The following is a 17,035-nucleotide window of genomic DNA, read 5'->3' as shown; positions in this document are numbered from 1 at the left end:
CAACCCCTTTATTCCTGATGGACTGGAAAACATTGAGCATATTCTGTTGTGGGGTGCATGTTTAAGCTTGTCATTTATCTTCCTTTAAGAGTACAAATGCTCATAATGCAAAGTTATACCTAGCTATGAAGTTCAGGATATTCGGGATCTTGATGGTGTTGTTTTCACATGCCTCCCAAGTGTCCCTCTTTTGGAGGGACAGTCCCTCTTTTTGACCCATGTCCCTCTGTCCCTCTTTGATCCTTAATTGTCCCTTTTTTGACCTGGGGAATTAATGCATAAATGTGCATTAATAAATTTACTAAATTTCTCCTTACTAAACTATCTGTATGGATTCTAACTGTATATTAGACCATAACTTCATTATTTGGTGCAATTTGGACCTTAAAATATCTATAATCTGATGATTTATGAGCTAATATTTAACTGGATATTAAAGCGCAAGAAAATAATTGTCCCAGTAGCTCCACTTGCTGTCAAACAAATAAAGGAACTTAGACTCACCTAATCAATCCCCAGCTGCTGCAGAGTCAGTAATTATGCTTTGGGCAGAGTTAGAGGCGTGGCCTAGTATGAAAAAATTTAAGCAATGCGCGACGCACATATTGTGCCTCTGCAATTTTAAAAAGTTGGGAGGTATGTTTTCATATTATGTATTTTTATTATTTTAATGTATTATTACACTAAATCGGAATGTACTGAAGTTAATGAAGGGGGTGTTTCACTAATACACCCCTGTTTTTAAATAGAAGCTGGCCTAGCGATCTGGCTCTGTCCACTACAGATGAAATATAGTATTATATGATTAAATAGCTGCCTATGAAACACGTGGATGGACCAGGCCCACCCTCTTTGCGAGTGTCTCTCTGCTCTGGCTCATAGATGGGGTCTAAGCTGAGGACCCCATTTATGATATCTGTTTCCCTAATAGGGTATATGGAGAGAAGATGTCTTTATGACATTACTCTTTACTTACTTTACATAAAGGAATTTGAAAACTCTACATGTACTGTATATCTAAATATGAACACTAGAGATGAGCAAAGTTTTGAAAAATTCAATTCGGAAGCTTCGCTGAAGTTTGCCAAGAAATTTGAATTGTTCCAAATTAATTAGCCACAAATTGATATAAATCAGGTATACCTAGGCCACTCTGCCTTAGAGTACAGCCACACGGAGCGGCCATGCTGCGGGCGGGTTGCACCCATGCTACGGTAAAGATCTGGTTGGACAATTAGCCCACAGCTGCCTTTCATTTAATAATGAAGACTGCACTGTATAGTTGGTCTTCATTATTAATGGCCACGTGGCAACTTTAATGCTCCTTTAAACAGGGGCTGTTGCTGCTATGGGGTTTGGCACAATATGCATATTATTGCTGTTCTCGCCTCAATCTCCTGCAGCTTGACAGTAAACACAGAATATTAATCAGCTCTGGAATACCCACTTCTCCAACCCCAGCACTCTTCAGTCCTACAGGTGGGAGCCCTTCTTCTGTAATCTGCTTCTTCACATCATGTAATATCGATGAGAATATGTCATCAGGAACATCCAGCATGGACACCAAGGAGGATGATTTGGAAGAAGTAAAGCCAGCAAAAGATAAGGATGGTCATCATTAGAGATGAGCAATTTTTTAAAATTCTGTTCGATCTGAATATATTCGCTGTGAATTATGTTAAAAAAACTGCTATTTCCTGGCTGCTAAGAGCCTTTATAGTGGTGTAGAACACTGTGCCTTGCAGTAACACACATAGGGAGTCTGCTTTGGTAGTGAAATAATGCTGTGAGTGCATATGACATGCGTCGCTCTTAGAATCACTGCACACTTCACTTATTTAGGCAGTCATGGGGCAAAAACGGTCTAAATAACTCAAGTATGAACTCAACCTTACAGGTCAATGTTAGTGTCAAAAAGAAGCGCACTCCTTTTACACCATCATCAGCTGATTCCAAATAGATATAAACAGAACCTGTTTATTAAATGATAAAAGTTAGAGCCCCCCCTGACAGAGTGGAGAGGGTGTCAGCAGTAAGTTTGTGTTGACGTCACTGATTATTTTGATATATTATTATCAGAACAATAACCCCCCAAAAAACTGATCCTGTCTGTTGAACATTTGCCTTCACTCGGTTAGCATTTGGTCAGTAATCCATCAGTATTGCTAATGACAAAAAAAACAGGAGTGGATCCAAAACAGAGATGACACGTGAACTGAAAGTTTGCATGTCTTCTGTGTTTTGTACCCACTCCTGCTTTTGGCTACCAAATCACAAGCCAATTCTAATGGGACTATACAGGCCTTACAGCTGCAACACAGAGAAGATCCGTTGTGCATCTCATTTTTCCTTCCTTCTGACAGATCAGAAAAGGGTCAAATAAAAGATGATGTCAGCCAAGCCAAAAAGGCAAAATAGTGGCCCAGTCATAAAGTGGGGACGGTGGGAACAGCATGAGAAGTTCACAGAGTGGCCTTATGACATAGTGATGAGGTGGAAGCAGCATGAAGAGACCACAGAGTGGCCCAATGACAGAGTCTGGAGGTGGTGTCAGCATGAGGAGGCCACAGAGTGGCACAATGACAAAATCTGGAGGTGGTGGCAGCAGCAGCATCAGGAGGAGGCCACAGAGTGGCACTAAGACAGAGTTTGGAGGTGGTGTCAGCATGAGGAGGCCACAGAGTGGCAAAATGACAGAGTCTGGAGGTGGCAGCAGCATAATCAGGAGGCCACAGAGTGGCATAATGACAAAGTGTGGAGGTGGCAGCAGCAGCATCAGGAGGAGGCCACAGGGTGGCACAATGACAGAGCCTGGAGGTGGCAGCAGCATCAGGAGGAAGCCACACATTGGCACAATGACAGAGTCTGGAGGTGGAAGCAGCATAATCAGTAGGCCACAAAGTGGCACAATGACACAGTGTGGAGGTGGCGGCAGCATCATCAGGAGGAGGCCACTAAGTGGCAAAATGACAGAGTGTGGAGGTGGCAGCAGCATCATCAGGAGGTCACAGAGTGACACGGCACAATGACAGAGTGTGGAGTTGGCAGCAGCATCAAGAGGCCACAGAGTGGCACAATGACAGAGTGTGGAGGTGGCGGCAGCAGCAGCATCAGGAGGAGGCCACAGAGTGGCACAATGACAGAGCCTGGAGGTGGCAGCAGCATCAGGAGGAAGCCACAGGTTGGCACAATGACAGAGTCTGGACTTGGCAGCAGCATAATCAGGAGGCCACAGAGTGGCACAATGACAGAGTGTGGAGGTGGCGGCAGCATCAGGAAACCACAGAGTGGTAAGGTGACATAGTGTGGAGGTGGCGGCAGCATCAGGAGGCCACAGAGTGGCACGACAACGAGAGAATGCGGAGGTGGCAGCAGCATGAGGAGGCCACAGAGTGGCATGACGATGAAAGATTGCGGAGATGGCAGCAGCATAAGGAGGCCACAGAGCGGCCGCTTTGTCTATTAATTTATAGGGAATATGGGACAGAACAGAGGGATAAAATTTCTCAACTTTATAAAGTGTTGCTTAAAACACGATTTAATAATACACGTTCTCCGGCACAAAAAGCTTGGCAAATTGATTGTCCGGAAATTTCCCTCGAAGATTGGGATAATATATTGGCGAATTTAAGTTTACTTTCTTATAATTTTAATCAAGTTTTGGTTCAATTTAATATTAAATAAATTTAATTCAAAAAATTGCCTAAGTGTTGCCTAAGACAGGAGAGAATCGCCCAGTCTTCTGTTTATTCGACAACGTGGTTGCGATGGTGAAAGCATTCCAAAAAACAATTTCTCTCCACCTGGAGACTAATCCTGTTAAGATTGATGCAACTGCGGTATCGGCTGCTCATCGAGCCAGATACTTCTGAGGGAACCTGCCTGGCATGAACAGGCCTCTAGTAGCTACAGACAATGAGAAAGCAAATCTTCAAGATTGCTTGGAGCCTGGAAGAGTCGCAAAGTTCATCAAGTCTGTGTCACATAAAAATACATATATTTGTATACACTTTCTGCTGTATCTAATATACACACACCTAAAGAATTATTAGGAACACCTGTTCTATTTCTCATTAATGCAAATATCTAGTCAACCAATCACATGGCAGTTGCTTCAATGCATTTAGGGGGGTGGTCCTGGTCAAGACAATCTCCTGAACTCCAAACTGAATGTCTGAATGGGAAAGAAAGGTGATTTAAGCAATGGTTGTTGGTGCCAGACGGGCCGGTCTGAGTATTTCACAATCTGCTCAGTTACTGAGATTTTCACGCACAACCATTTCTAGGGTTTACAAAGAATGGTGTGAAAAGGGAAAAACATCCAGTATGCGGCAGTCCTGTGGGCAAAAATGCCTTGTGGATGCTAGAGGTCAGAGGAGAATGGGCCGACTGATTCAAGCTGATAGAAGAGCAACGTTGACTGAAATAACCACTCGTTACAACCGAGGTATGCATCAAAGCATTTGTGAAGCCACAACACGCGCAACCTTGAGGCGGATGGGCTACAACAGCAGAAGACCCCACCGGGTACCACTCATCTCCACTACAAATAGGAAAAAGAGGCTACAATTTGCACGAGCTCACCAAAATTGGACTGTTGAAGACTGAAAAAATGTTGCCTGGTCTGATGAGTCTCGATTTCTGTTGAGACATTCAAATGGTAGAGTCCGAATTTGGCGTAAACAGAATGAGAACATGTATCCATCCTCTGATGGCTACTTCCAGCAGGATAATGCACCATGTCACAAAGCTTGAATCATTTCAAATTGGTTTCTTGAACATGACAATGAGTTCACTGTACTAAAATGGCCCCCACAGTCACCAGATCTCAACCCAATAGAGCATCTTTGGGATGTGGTGGAACGGGAGCTTCGTGCCCTGGATGTGCATCCCTCAAATCTCCATCAACTGCAAGATGCTATCCTATCAATATGGGCCAACATTTCTAAAGAATGCTATCCGCACCTTGTTGAATCAATGCCATGTAGAATTAAGGCAGTTCTGAAGGCAAAAGGGGGTCCAACACTGTATTAGTATGGTGTTCCTAATAATTCTTTAGGTGAGTGTATATCAGGTAGATACCATGAAATGAAAAATGTAGCCACAAAATTGGGATCAGTACCACAAATCAAATCAATAGTTCATCGATATAGAAGTTAAATAGTTCATCAATTGTAAATAAATAAATGAATCGCAGACAAATTACGTTTTATAAATGGGTCTGCGCTGAGAAGAGCCGTATGAATGGTTAAAATGATGGTTAAAATGTCCATTAAGGGTTAATCATCCCACAGAAGGACTTCCACTTTAGTTCAATGGATTTAGGTCCATCCAGAAGTAATATTCCTTCAGAGTCAAGGGTAGGTAGAATCTTATCCTCCGACTGCACCGCTCCTCGCTATTCACATCGGGCGTCCCACGTGGTTCGATGGTTCAGAGTTGACACTATCAGTGTGCCGACACTGAGCTTGCAGTCCTGCCTTCAATGGGATATCGGGAGGAAAATTGTAGATTTTCAAATCAGTATTTGTATATACATTTGCCAAAGTTTTGTCTCTATTGAGTATCCATGGATATTAATTGGGAGTGATCCACATTTGCAGGTATATGGGCATCAAACGCGTTTCGGAGTGTAACCTTACTCCTTCCTCAGTGGTACCACTGAGTAAGGTTACACTCCGAAACGCGTTTGGTGCCATATATAACTGCACCGCTGAACGGCAAATAGGCCCTAATTTTTTTCTACTTTTACACAACAGACTTTTCAACAGAGAAATACAATGCTGGACAGCAAATATATTTTTATCTCGCCACTAATACACAGCAAACAGAGCTTCAGAATATATCACTGCACCGCAGAACGGCAATTAGGCCCAATTTTTTTTCTACTTTTACACAACAGGCTTTTCAACAGATATATGCAACGCTGGACAGAGAATATATTTTTATTTCGCAACTAATACACGGCAGACAGAGCTTCAGAATATATCACTGCACAGCAGAACGGCAAATAGGCCCTCATTTTTTTCTACTTTTAAGAAACTGGCTTTTCAACAGATATATGAAACGCTGGACGGCGAATATATTTTTATTTCGCCACTAATACACGGCAAACTGGGATTCAGAATATATAAAAGCGATTTTTTTTCCACTGATACAGGCCAAAAAATGCTTTAGAACATATAATTGCATAGCACAAGGGCAAATAAAACTTAGAAATATGTCCTTGTAATAACCCCTGTTAATACCTGTATCAAACACTTGCACCCTAATAAGAACGGTTTGCTGGAATTACAGAGCTGTATAATGGCAATTTGGATCCCCAGTCAGTGCAGCAAGGTGTAATAGGATTGTTCCTATTACCCAGGCTGTAACCTCCCCTACTAAACCCTGTTCTACACAAATGCTGTGGAATGATTCCTCCCTATCCTTTCCCTACACCTTGAGTAATCTTTCCTTGCACTTGTAAATCTTTTTTTTTTTACCACAATCAAGTCTTTACTATCACTGTCCCTAGCGCCTGCAGACACGTCTCTCCCTGCACTAAGTACTCTGGTGAATGGCAGAATCTAAGTTGGCCGCTGTATTTATAGGGCTGTGACATCACAGGGCTGGCTGGCTGCTGATTGGCTGCATGCATGGCATTATGGGTAATACCGCCTTCCCAGAGTTCCTTGCCCCATGTCCTCACATGTATAGCAGCCATTTTAGGAAAAAATGTGATTCGTTACCACGAAACGCTAGGAAATTTGCATTCGGTGCGAATTTAATTTTTCCTGAAATTCGGATCGAATTCCACTTTGTCAGCTTCGATTCGCTCATCTCTAGTCATCATTAAGACCCTAAAGGGTGCAGACTGGATTGTATTGGTTGGCATGCTGGCAGTGGAATAATAAAGGCTTCCATCTTATTGGTATTGAATTACATATCTTAGTTTACGGCTGATGTAGGTATAAGTAAATGTAGGAATAAATAAATAAAACTGACGCAGAATAAGTCTCCCGGCACTCTACCTGTACTCTCCCTCTCCAATATTCTTCTGTTAATCATCTTCAGCAACACTGTTCATAGTGCATGAGCACTTGCCACGTCTCTCCCTATGCCCAGCTCACAGGACAATGGCGGAGACCGCGCGGGATGAGGGTTTTATAGTGCTGTGACATTACAGGGAATGGCTATCTGCAGATTGGCTGGCTGCATGGCATTATGGGTGATCTTGCATTCCTAGGCTTGTCTCCTCTACATTTTGTTTTGCTTTGTAACATGTGAAGCTGCCATTTTAGGAAAACCCGATTTGTTATCACGAGAAAAAGTTTTCCTAAACTTTGGACCGAATTCTGCTTTGATGGCTTGGCTTCACTCAACACTACTGAACACATAACACTGATGCACATAAACTCACAAGGTCTGAAATCCTACTGGAATAAATGACAAGCATTTTAGTTCTTCAACCATAAAGAGTCTAAACTGAGTTTAAGATTGAATAAAGCTGGCCGTACACTTTAAGATGGCTGTTGGTCAAACACTTATTTAGCTATTACTCACTTCTTGTCCAAGCACATGCATACTGAGCTCGACCAAGTGTGCATCTGTTCTCAATAGGGACATCCTCTGCTAGAAATCTCTGGCAGTGGCTTATCTCCTTTAAAAACAAAAATATCAACTCTGTGATTTTCACTATTTCCTCCAAATGAGATGAATGAGAGGCAGAAGCCAAGAAGAAACCATGTAGCTGCTGGCGAAATTTCAGCACGGGTGTCCATGTCAAAATTCCACGGCGAAAGACCCTCCTTAAAGTCTATCCAATTTTTTTTTTAAATATGGTGATAGCGGCATAAACATAAAAAGTTGCTAAATGTTTGTGCAAAATATCACTTCCGCCACAATGTAGTGACTTTTTTACACTAAAATATCTGATGTAAAGCCTTTGTAAATGGTGGTGTTAGAGTAGTTATATAGTGGGGACGGCAGTAAAGTTTTTTTAACCTAGGAACATGTTTTTTTTTAGGTATCCATGTTGATAGGTAGCATTTCCATATCTTTTATTAGAGACACGCATACAGTACAATCTTATCCTCACTCAGATGTACAGCCCCTACATTGAGCATTGGGACTAGTAAAACATTGTGGGTGTTTTATAGGGGTAATTGATGGGTATGCAATCATAATATAAAACCCTCTCCAAAGCTTCCAGTTTCAGGTGCCATGCTCATGTCATTTATTTTCATGATTGCTGCTACTTAGATGATTTTATTTTAAGGTTTGTTTTGTTTACTATGCTAATGTAGCTTGTGTCTGCAACAATCAGAGCTCATTATCTCGCCATCCAAGCTCAGCAGCAATCTGCTCTTGTTCAATCCTTCATCATCTCTGTTCTACCCATCTCTCCTCTTCTAGATTCTAGAGATTGTGGACTATTATGTAACAGATGGCCTAACAGACCTGCGACTCTTCGCTGTGATGGCTAGCTTGGCGCAGAAAATAGCAGCACTAGAGTAAGTATTCAAAGGCATGGACGCTCATGAATTTTAACTCATTGCTGACAAAGGAATTAAACAGGGTGCAAACTGCTTCATCACTAAAAAGTGTAATTAAAAGACTTGGATGGCTCTCCAGTGCTGAGTGTCTCTTTCCACGAAGAAAAGCTGTCTCTTAATGCAAGATTAATCAAACTAGGCTTTCATTGAGCTTTCATTTATAATTGTGCTAAGTTACAAAAGAATAACTTCATTAAATAATATAAAAGAATTCCAGGAAGAAGATGCTGCCCGGCATTGCTGATATGTTGCACATTTTAATATGCCACTGCTACCGGTGAATCATAATGTTAAATCTATAAAAGGGAATGTGTCATCAGAAAATGAATAAACATATGTTAAACATATTTTTATGTGATGCCATATAAAGAATTTTTGGTGAAGCCATATTTAATTTTCAATGTCACCATATTTAAAAAAAATATCCTAACATTCTGCATTTTTCACACTGGCCACTAGGCCTAATAATAGATGCCCCTTCTTGACCTGTACAGATCACTTTCAGCAGTCATCTCATTATCAGAATTTACAATGACAGATATCACCTATATATAAATAAGACAGGATATACCACTTTACACGCTTATTCGCGCCCGTTTCGCTCATTCATTGGGTGATCCGCTGCACCTTCAGACATACAGATTACCGGGAACGAGCATTGGTGGGAATGTTCATCCCCGACAATCTGCCCAATAATTTGACCGGGAAAACCTCCAAAGTTTCCTGACCTAAGTGTAGGTCACAGAGCATGCGTAAAAAAATCCTCCATAGAACACAATGAGTCCCCTCCTGTTCATTGTGTCTATGGCACATAGCACATCTCTAAATGCTGTTATGAACAGCTCAGGCAAGATGGCTGCCCCCATAATCATGTTAGGGTAAGCAGATTAAACAAACTACAATCAGAAAATAAAAACATATTAGAACAAAGAATATGTTTCACCTTCAGACAAAAATCATAGGTGACCCATTCCCCTTAATTCATTTGCATACAGATCTACTGACCATTTCTAGTTCATTCAGGTGAAATGGTCTTTTTTAAATGCTGAATATGAAACAGATTTGGGAAATTTATCAATAATGGAACAGAATTCATAATGTCATGAGATAGCGAACATAATTCATCTTTCGTACACCAACTAATGGCTAGTGTACTTTAAGTGGAACATGGTAATAACAAATTTGCCACATTTTCAATCCCTAGCCTTGCTAATTTATGTCAACACATTTTGAAACTTGTTGAGGAAGGTGCAAAAAGTGTCTAAAATACATAAAAAATTTGGCGCACAGCATTTAATCCACTTTTTCTGCATAGCAAATCCATCAATATGTTTTCTGGCTAATAACAATAGCTATTTCATAGCGCTATTGAACAGATTCCAAAATTCCATTTAAGGGCACAGTTATTACCTAGGTTTGCTGGTGCCATGTTTGCTAATGTTTAATAGTGTCCTATCAATCCCCAATTATCTGTGATTGATTCATTATATTAAACATTAGCTTTTATGACACTCAGAGATGTGGCGGTACTACACATGAAAAAGGAGGGATTAAAACTCGTAATCTTATCTTGCAGTTTCTTTTATGTTGTTTTCTTTTTCTTTTTGCACCATCTCATGAATTGTTCACTGCAAATTGAATGCTATCTATTTCATTTTACCTATGTTTCTTACAAAGTCCGTTTTTATTATTTTTATTTAAAAATGTTGATAGCTGGCAATACCTGATTTGGAATGGCTAGAAAAAGACTTTGTTAAGTCGAAATGTCGCTATGTTTGCTGCTTGATGGTGAATAAGATAATCCTTGTTTGAAGTGAACGAGTGCTTCAAGTCTTCAAAATTTGGAAGAGGTCACTGAGCATCATTTCTGAACACAGCTAGACAAGAATGATTGCAGGTAGAGATGAGCGAATTTCATATTTTGAAATTCGTTCACACTTCGTTTGGTGGTAAAAGGTGAATTGCGTTATGGATTCCGTCACCACGGCCCATAACGCAATTCTATGACGGAATGCATAACGGAATGCCTTTAGAGGCATTCCGTTATTCATTCCGTCATAATAGAAGTCTATGGGCTGCAAAACGTATTCGTCCCATTTCCGTTATGCAGGGGAGTCCTCTTGGGGGGAAGAAATTTATAATTCCTGCAGCACTAGAATTCTGGCAGTAAAAAGTCACAAATTTTGGTTAACAACATTTTTTAGTAAAAAATGTTATGCTGCTGTCGCCACTTTTGAAAAGTAGGTAGGAAAGTGGGCCAGGATGGCTATGTTCATGCGTTTCATTCCAGATTTACCACTTTGTTTTTAAAAGTCAGAAAAAAATTCCCAGTATCACTCCCAGGCATGGTTGCCATCACGAACTTCAGGGTCCTATACAGGCAAACTGCGTGGGCCCCCTACTGACTTCCATTCATAGCCATAACAACCATAACTTTTTTTTTTTTGCTCCCAAGGGGGGGAATGTAAAAAAAAAAAAAAAAGAAAGCTGGAAAAGCATTTCTAGACAAAAGTATAAGGTTTAAAGATGTGCAAAATTTATCAAAGTCTGCCATTTGATAAATTTGACACATTTTGCCATGCACATAAGTAAGATTTTAATATCTATCATCTTTTAATATGGTAAGGAAATAAACAATTGTGCCATCTTTATTTACTCTGTGTACTGATCACCATAAATAACATGCTCACTATATTGTTCAAGTATTATGATTACAGGGATGCCAAATACTGTTTTGTGATATTTAAAAGGAATCTGTCAGCAGATTTGTACCTATGAAACTGGCTGACCTGCTGCATGTGCTCTTGGCAGCTGAAGACATCTGTGTTGGTCCCATGTTCCTATGTGCCCGCATTACTGAGAAAAATGATGTTTTAATATATGCAAATGAGCCTCTCGGTGCAATGGGGGCGTTGGCTTTACTCCTGGAAAATCAGCTCTCCCTGCAACTGCCGCGCCCTCTCCCCTTGGTTTCACAGAGCCTAACATTTTCACTGCCTGGCCTTGTCAATCAAAGTGCAGGAGGCACAGCATTTGCAGAAAGAGCTGAGCCTCTAGGGGTAAAAGCAACACCCCTGTTGTTCCTACAGCTCATTTGCATATATTTAAAACTTTTTTTTCTCAGTAATGCGGGCACATATGAGCATGGGGCCAACACAGATGCCTTCAGCTGCCAAGTGCATTTGCAACAGGTTAACCAGTTTCATAGGTGCAAATCTGCTGAAGATGCCCTTTAATAGTGAATAGTTTTAATAATTAATAATAGCTTTAATTAAAAGCTTTAATAGTTTATTAGCTTTAATAAATGCTTTTATGGTTAATAGCTTTTTATCCTTTTTTTTTTTTTTTAGTAACATTAACTTTGCAGAAAAATTGTACTTTTACTTTCCAGCGTTACTTTACTTGTAAAAGAAATGCTGGAACTAAAGATGCCTGAAAAGCTACTGAACAGAAATACATAAAAAAATAATAAAACTGTTTAGTAGCTTTTTTAGGCACAGAAAATCCTTCCCATACAACAGTGCAGTTCTATAGTGTAGCAGTAAACTCGCTGCCTGCCATATTGATTGTCTGGGGCACAATTCCCAACAAAGAGCAGTAAAATAATTTCTTTAGCAAATATCTGTGTGTTCTCCAACTCATATGGAACAGAAAGACCTCCCGGTTTCATGAAGTGAATAATAATGAGGCTGATAATGTCACTGACAGGAAGTAGCTGGACCGTACTGCCCTGATGGAGGCCCTGCTCCCAAAGGGGTGGTGTTAAAAAAAAAAAAGTATAAGGTTTAAAGATGTGAAATATTTATCAAAGTCTGCTATTTGATAAATTTGGCACAAAGTATGCCAATTCAGACTAGAGCAAAAACTGACAAAAGGGGTTGTCACACCTGGACCCACACCTATGTCTAGAATGGAAAGGTCAACGTTTGGGAGAGTGCACCGTGCATGTGCATCTGCCTTCCATTCATTTCTTTGTCAGCGCAGAAAAAAGCCAAGACAGGTAATTTGAATAATAATAAAAATACTCATATATCTCGCATGCTGCTACATAGAAACTTTACTTTAGGCCTCATGCACACGGCCGTTGTTTGGGTCCGCAACCGAGCCGCCTTTTTTGCGGCTCGGATGCGGACCCATTCACTTCAATGAGGCTGTCCGCATCTGTTGCTCCGTTCCGTGGCCCCGCAAAAAAAATAGAACATGTCCTATTCTTGTCCGTTTTGCGGACAAGAATAGGCATTTCTACAATGGGCCGCCCGTTCCGTTCCGCAAATTGCGGAAGGCACATGGACGGCTTCCGTTTTTTGCGGACCGCAAAAAACGGCCCGGTCGTGTGCATGTAGCCTTAAGCTATTGTTTTAATCAGCATTATCAACCTTACCAGGCAATGTGCATTTCTAAATTGATTTTAGATTCTGCACAGATAAACTACATTTAGTGCCTTCTCATTAATCCAGTATCAGCACGACTTATTCGACAGTCAAAAAAGCTGAAACTGAGAACTAGAAATCAGTGCTGATGTGTGATAAATCTTAAATAATAAATGTGGGGTTGTGGATTGAATCAGGTACTGTTGAAATGAATGAACAAAAACAGTAGAACGGCAAGTGGTGGCAAACTTTAAAGACGGAAATAATAAAAGAATACAATATCTATTACTACATATCTTTAATTTGCTGACATACAGAATATGCTTATGACTTCAACACGTGCCAGACACACACTGTTTCTTATCTTATCCTGTGTAAAAGATATTATTGCTATATGCACCTTTATCAGTCAAACTTCAGGACTAGAGTACACTAGATTGATGGATACTAGTTTGTTTGTATTAATAAGTTTGTGATTTATTTTTAAAGGAATACTAAACATAGGAAATACACAAACAAAAAAAAAAATTGAGAGAAATTTATCTAGATTTCTTTTTAAAGGGATTCTGTCCCTAGCGACCTCCCTATCAAGCTGTTTATATAGACACACGGTTTTCCTTTGTTGATGTGATGCTCTGCTCCTAAGTTATGATAATTTTTCTTGATATGCAAATTAGGACTTTGGTGCAATGAGGGCATCACCATTGCTCTTTTGCACCCAAGCTCCACTCTTTTCTGTGGCCGGCTCCTCCCGCACTGCTTTGTCACTGCCTAGCCCTGTCAATCAAAGTAGCAAAGGAGGGGCTGCTGGCCACAGAGTGAAGTCTGGGGGCAAAAAGAGCAATGGTGATGCCCTTATATCACCAAAGGCCTTATTTGCATATTAAGAAAAAGTATCATAACTCGGGAACGGAGCCTCAGATCAACAAAGAAAAACGGTGTTTTAATCAGGTGAACCCCAGCTATGTGTCTACGCAAATAGTAAGATAGAGAGGTCGTTGGTTACAGATTCCCTTTAAATGTGTCCCAGAAGATCAGCCATTTGCCCCTCCTCCTATGCACAATTCCCGAGTCTGGCTGTTAGGCAGTTGGGTGTAGAAGAAGCCTTTTGCCTAATATGTAGGGTCAGGCCTCCATATAATGACAGCGTGTACCATATCGCCTCTGATATCCCCTCTCCCCCAAAATGTCACTAATGCAGTGATGTTACCACAGCAGTGCTATAGGAGCTTGTGACATCTCATATGCATCATCTACTGTGGACCCACAAAACGGGCACACCACGCATGCAGCATAGACCACCAGTACTCCCTGGTATACAGTAGCTTCCATGGCTCACTACCAACTAGGAGTCCTGTGGCTGCACAGTTTGTTAGGGCCATCACCCCTTATGACATCACTGCTTGCCATGCCCCAACCTATGACACTAACATTGGTTCTAGACTTAAAGGGCTTCTGTCACCCCCAAAACTCATTTTTCATTTTTGGCATATTAAAATCCTTATTGGACAACTATTCCCTATATAGGGCTCTTACCTTGTTCTGTGGCTTCGTTTCCTTAAAGATCGAGCTTTTAAAATATGCAAATGACTTCTTCTCTTTCGGTGACATCATCGGCGCAGGCGCACTGAGGGAGTGCTGAGGAGGCGAGCGTCCTTCTCTCAGAGCGCCTGCGCCGAATGAAGACAGGCGCGGGATTTGAAATGCTGACAGGTCCAGTCGGAGGAGGAGAGCGCTCTCTGGCCCTGTCAATCAACTGGAGGAGGGGGCGTTTTTTTAAAAGGAGGATGCGGCGGCTACCAGCAAGTAGATGCCCTACTTGCTGGTAGTGAAGTCATTTGCATATTTTAAAAGCTCGATTTTTAATGAAACGAAGCCAGAGAACAAGGTAAGAGCCCTATATAGGGAATAGTCGTCCAATAAGGATTTTAATATGCCCAAAAATGAGTTTTGGGGGTGACAGAAGCCCTTTAAAGAGTGCACATCAAGTGATGTAATTTACGTTCCCCTTTATAAGAGCATTGCCACCTTTATGATGACATCCCTCCTTTTTTGGGGCTTTTTCAATCTATTGGTCTATGGATTGCATACTGCATGTGTAAATATTCATTGATCATATAGACCCTACAATTATGGTCCCCTAAGTGTGCATTGGGACAGAATGTAAATTAATAACTAGTTTATAAGTATAGGCATGAACACAGATTAAAAAGGTTCTCCAGTCAAATCATTTCACTTCGGAATGATAGATACAGAAGTAGCAGTGCATACTTTTAAACTGGCGTTTTGGCTTTCCGTTTGTGAGATCCATTCAGGGCTCTCACAAGCGGTCCAAAACGGATCAGTTTGTCCCTTAATGCATTCTGAATGGATAAGGATCCGCTCAGAATTCATCAGTTTGCCTCAGTTAGGCTCTGTTCCGCCTCCATTCCTATTTGGAGGCGGACACCAAAACACTGCTTGCAGCGTTTTGGTGTCTGTCTGACAAAACTGAGCCAAACTAATCCGTTCTGACACACAATGTAAGTCAATGGGGACGGATCCGTTTTCACTGACACGATATGGCACAATAGAAAACGGATCCGTCCCCGATTGACTTTCAATGGTGTTCAAGACGGATCCGTTTTGGCTATGTTAAAGATAATACTAAAGTATCCGTTCTGAACCGATGCATGCGGTTGTATTTTCTGAACTGATGCGTTTGTGCAGATCCATAATGGATCCGCACCAAACGCGAGTGTGAAAGTAGCCTAAAGCAACCTGGTTGTATGTTTTCTTCCATGCTAATCCAGTAACCTTCTCTTTAACAAGTGGCATAGAGATTATTAGGCACTTTAGGTTCTGTTTGTGGCATGTTGAGGAAGGTATGCCTTGCTATTTTATATGTGTGCTTATACATTTTTACAGTAGAATAAATGGAGTTCAAATCAAATATCTATCTAGGGACATTGCTTGGTCAAAACATATGGGGCCTGGGTTCCAGATGTTTTGTCCAAGGCCCTGAATGTACTGGTCATCGGCTAAGTTGAATCACTGTGGCAGGAGACAAGGGCCAATGGTTCCCTGCCCCGCCAAACTCTCACATAGGCCACAGGTCTCTAGCCTTTAGGTCTCTGAGAAGTAGAAAGGTGCAGGCGGTCGCAATCTAATGACTTGAATTCAACATGACCAACTGAGCGTAGAAGCCGACAACTCAATCCGCAAGCCGGAAGAAGCCTGTGGCCTGCGTTGCTGACAGCGGTGGGAAGCCAGGTGACTATGTGTTGGGGAAAATAGTAGTGGGGCAGTATGTGGGGCACTATAACTACAAGGTCCACTATAAGGACTGGAGGCATTATAAGGACTGGAGGCACTAAAAGGAGGCAATATAAGGACTGGGGGCACTACAGGAGGCACTATAAGGATGGGGGTACTACATGGGGGCACTATAAGGACTGGGGGCACTACAAGGGACAATATAAATACTGGAGGCATTACAAGGAGGCAATATAAGGACTGGGGGCACTACAGGAGGCACTATAAAGATGGGGTACTACATGGGGGCATTATAATGACTGGAGGCACTACAGGGGGTACTGTAAGGAGTAGGGGCACTATGAGGACTATGGGCACTACATGGTAGCGCTATAAATACTGGAGGCACTACAAGGAGGCAATATAAGGACTGGGGCACTATAGGAGGCACTATAAGGATGGGTGTACTACATGGGGGCACTACACTGCGTGCAGAATTATTAGGCAAATGAGTATTTTGACCACATCATCCTCTTTATGCATGTTGTCTTACTCCAAGCTGTATAGGCTCGAAAGCCTACTACCAATTAAGCATATTAGGTGATGTGCATCTCTGTAATGAGAAGGGGTGTGGTCTAATGACATCAACACCCTATATCAGGTGTGCATAATTATTAGGCAACTTCCTTTCCTTTGGCAAAATGGGTCAAAAGAAGGACTTGACAGGCTCAGAAAAGTCAAAAATAGTGAGATATCTTGCAGAGGGATGCAGCACTCTTAAAATTGCAAAGCTTCTGAAGCGTGATCATCGAACAATCAAGCGTTTCATTCAAAATAGTCAACAGGGTCGCAAGAAGCGTGTGGAAAAACCAAGGCGCAAAATAACTGCCCATG

The 17,035-nt window shown here is 41.4% G+C and overlaps 1 protein-coding gene across 2 annotated transcripts in view; it reads left to right on the top strand.

Moving 5' to 3' along the window:
* LOC120979212 overlaps positions 1-17,035 on the top strand; it is a 433,119-nt gene that overhangs the window by 331,693 nt on the left and 84,391 nt on the right. The window contains exon 13 of one of the 2 annotated variants that reach the window (XM_040407825.1): positions 8,398-8,495. The exons of the other annotated variant lie outside the window; for it this stretch is intronic. Coding sequence (XP_040263759.1) covers positions 8,398-8,495 — 98 coding nt within the window. The remainder of the gene's footprint in view (positions 1-8,397; positions 8,496-17,035) is intronic. 2 annotated transcript variants of the gene reach the window in all.

The sequence above is a fragment of the Bufo bufo genome, chromosome 1 (genome assembly GCF_905171765.1).
Source record: "Bufo bufo chromosome 1, aBufBuf1.1, whole genome shotgun sequence".
Taxonomy (NCBI): domain Eukaryota; kingdom Metazoa; phylum Chordata; class Amphibia; order Anura; family Bufonidae; genus Bufo; species Bufo bufo.
This window is presented reverse-complemented; position numbering and strand designations above follow the sequence as displayed.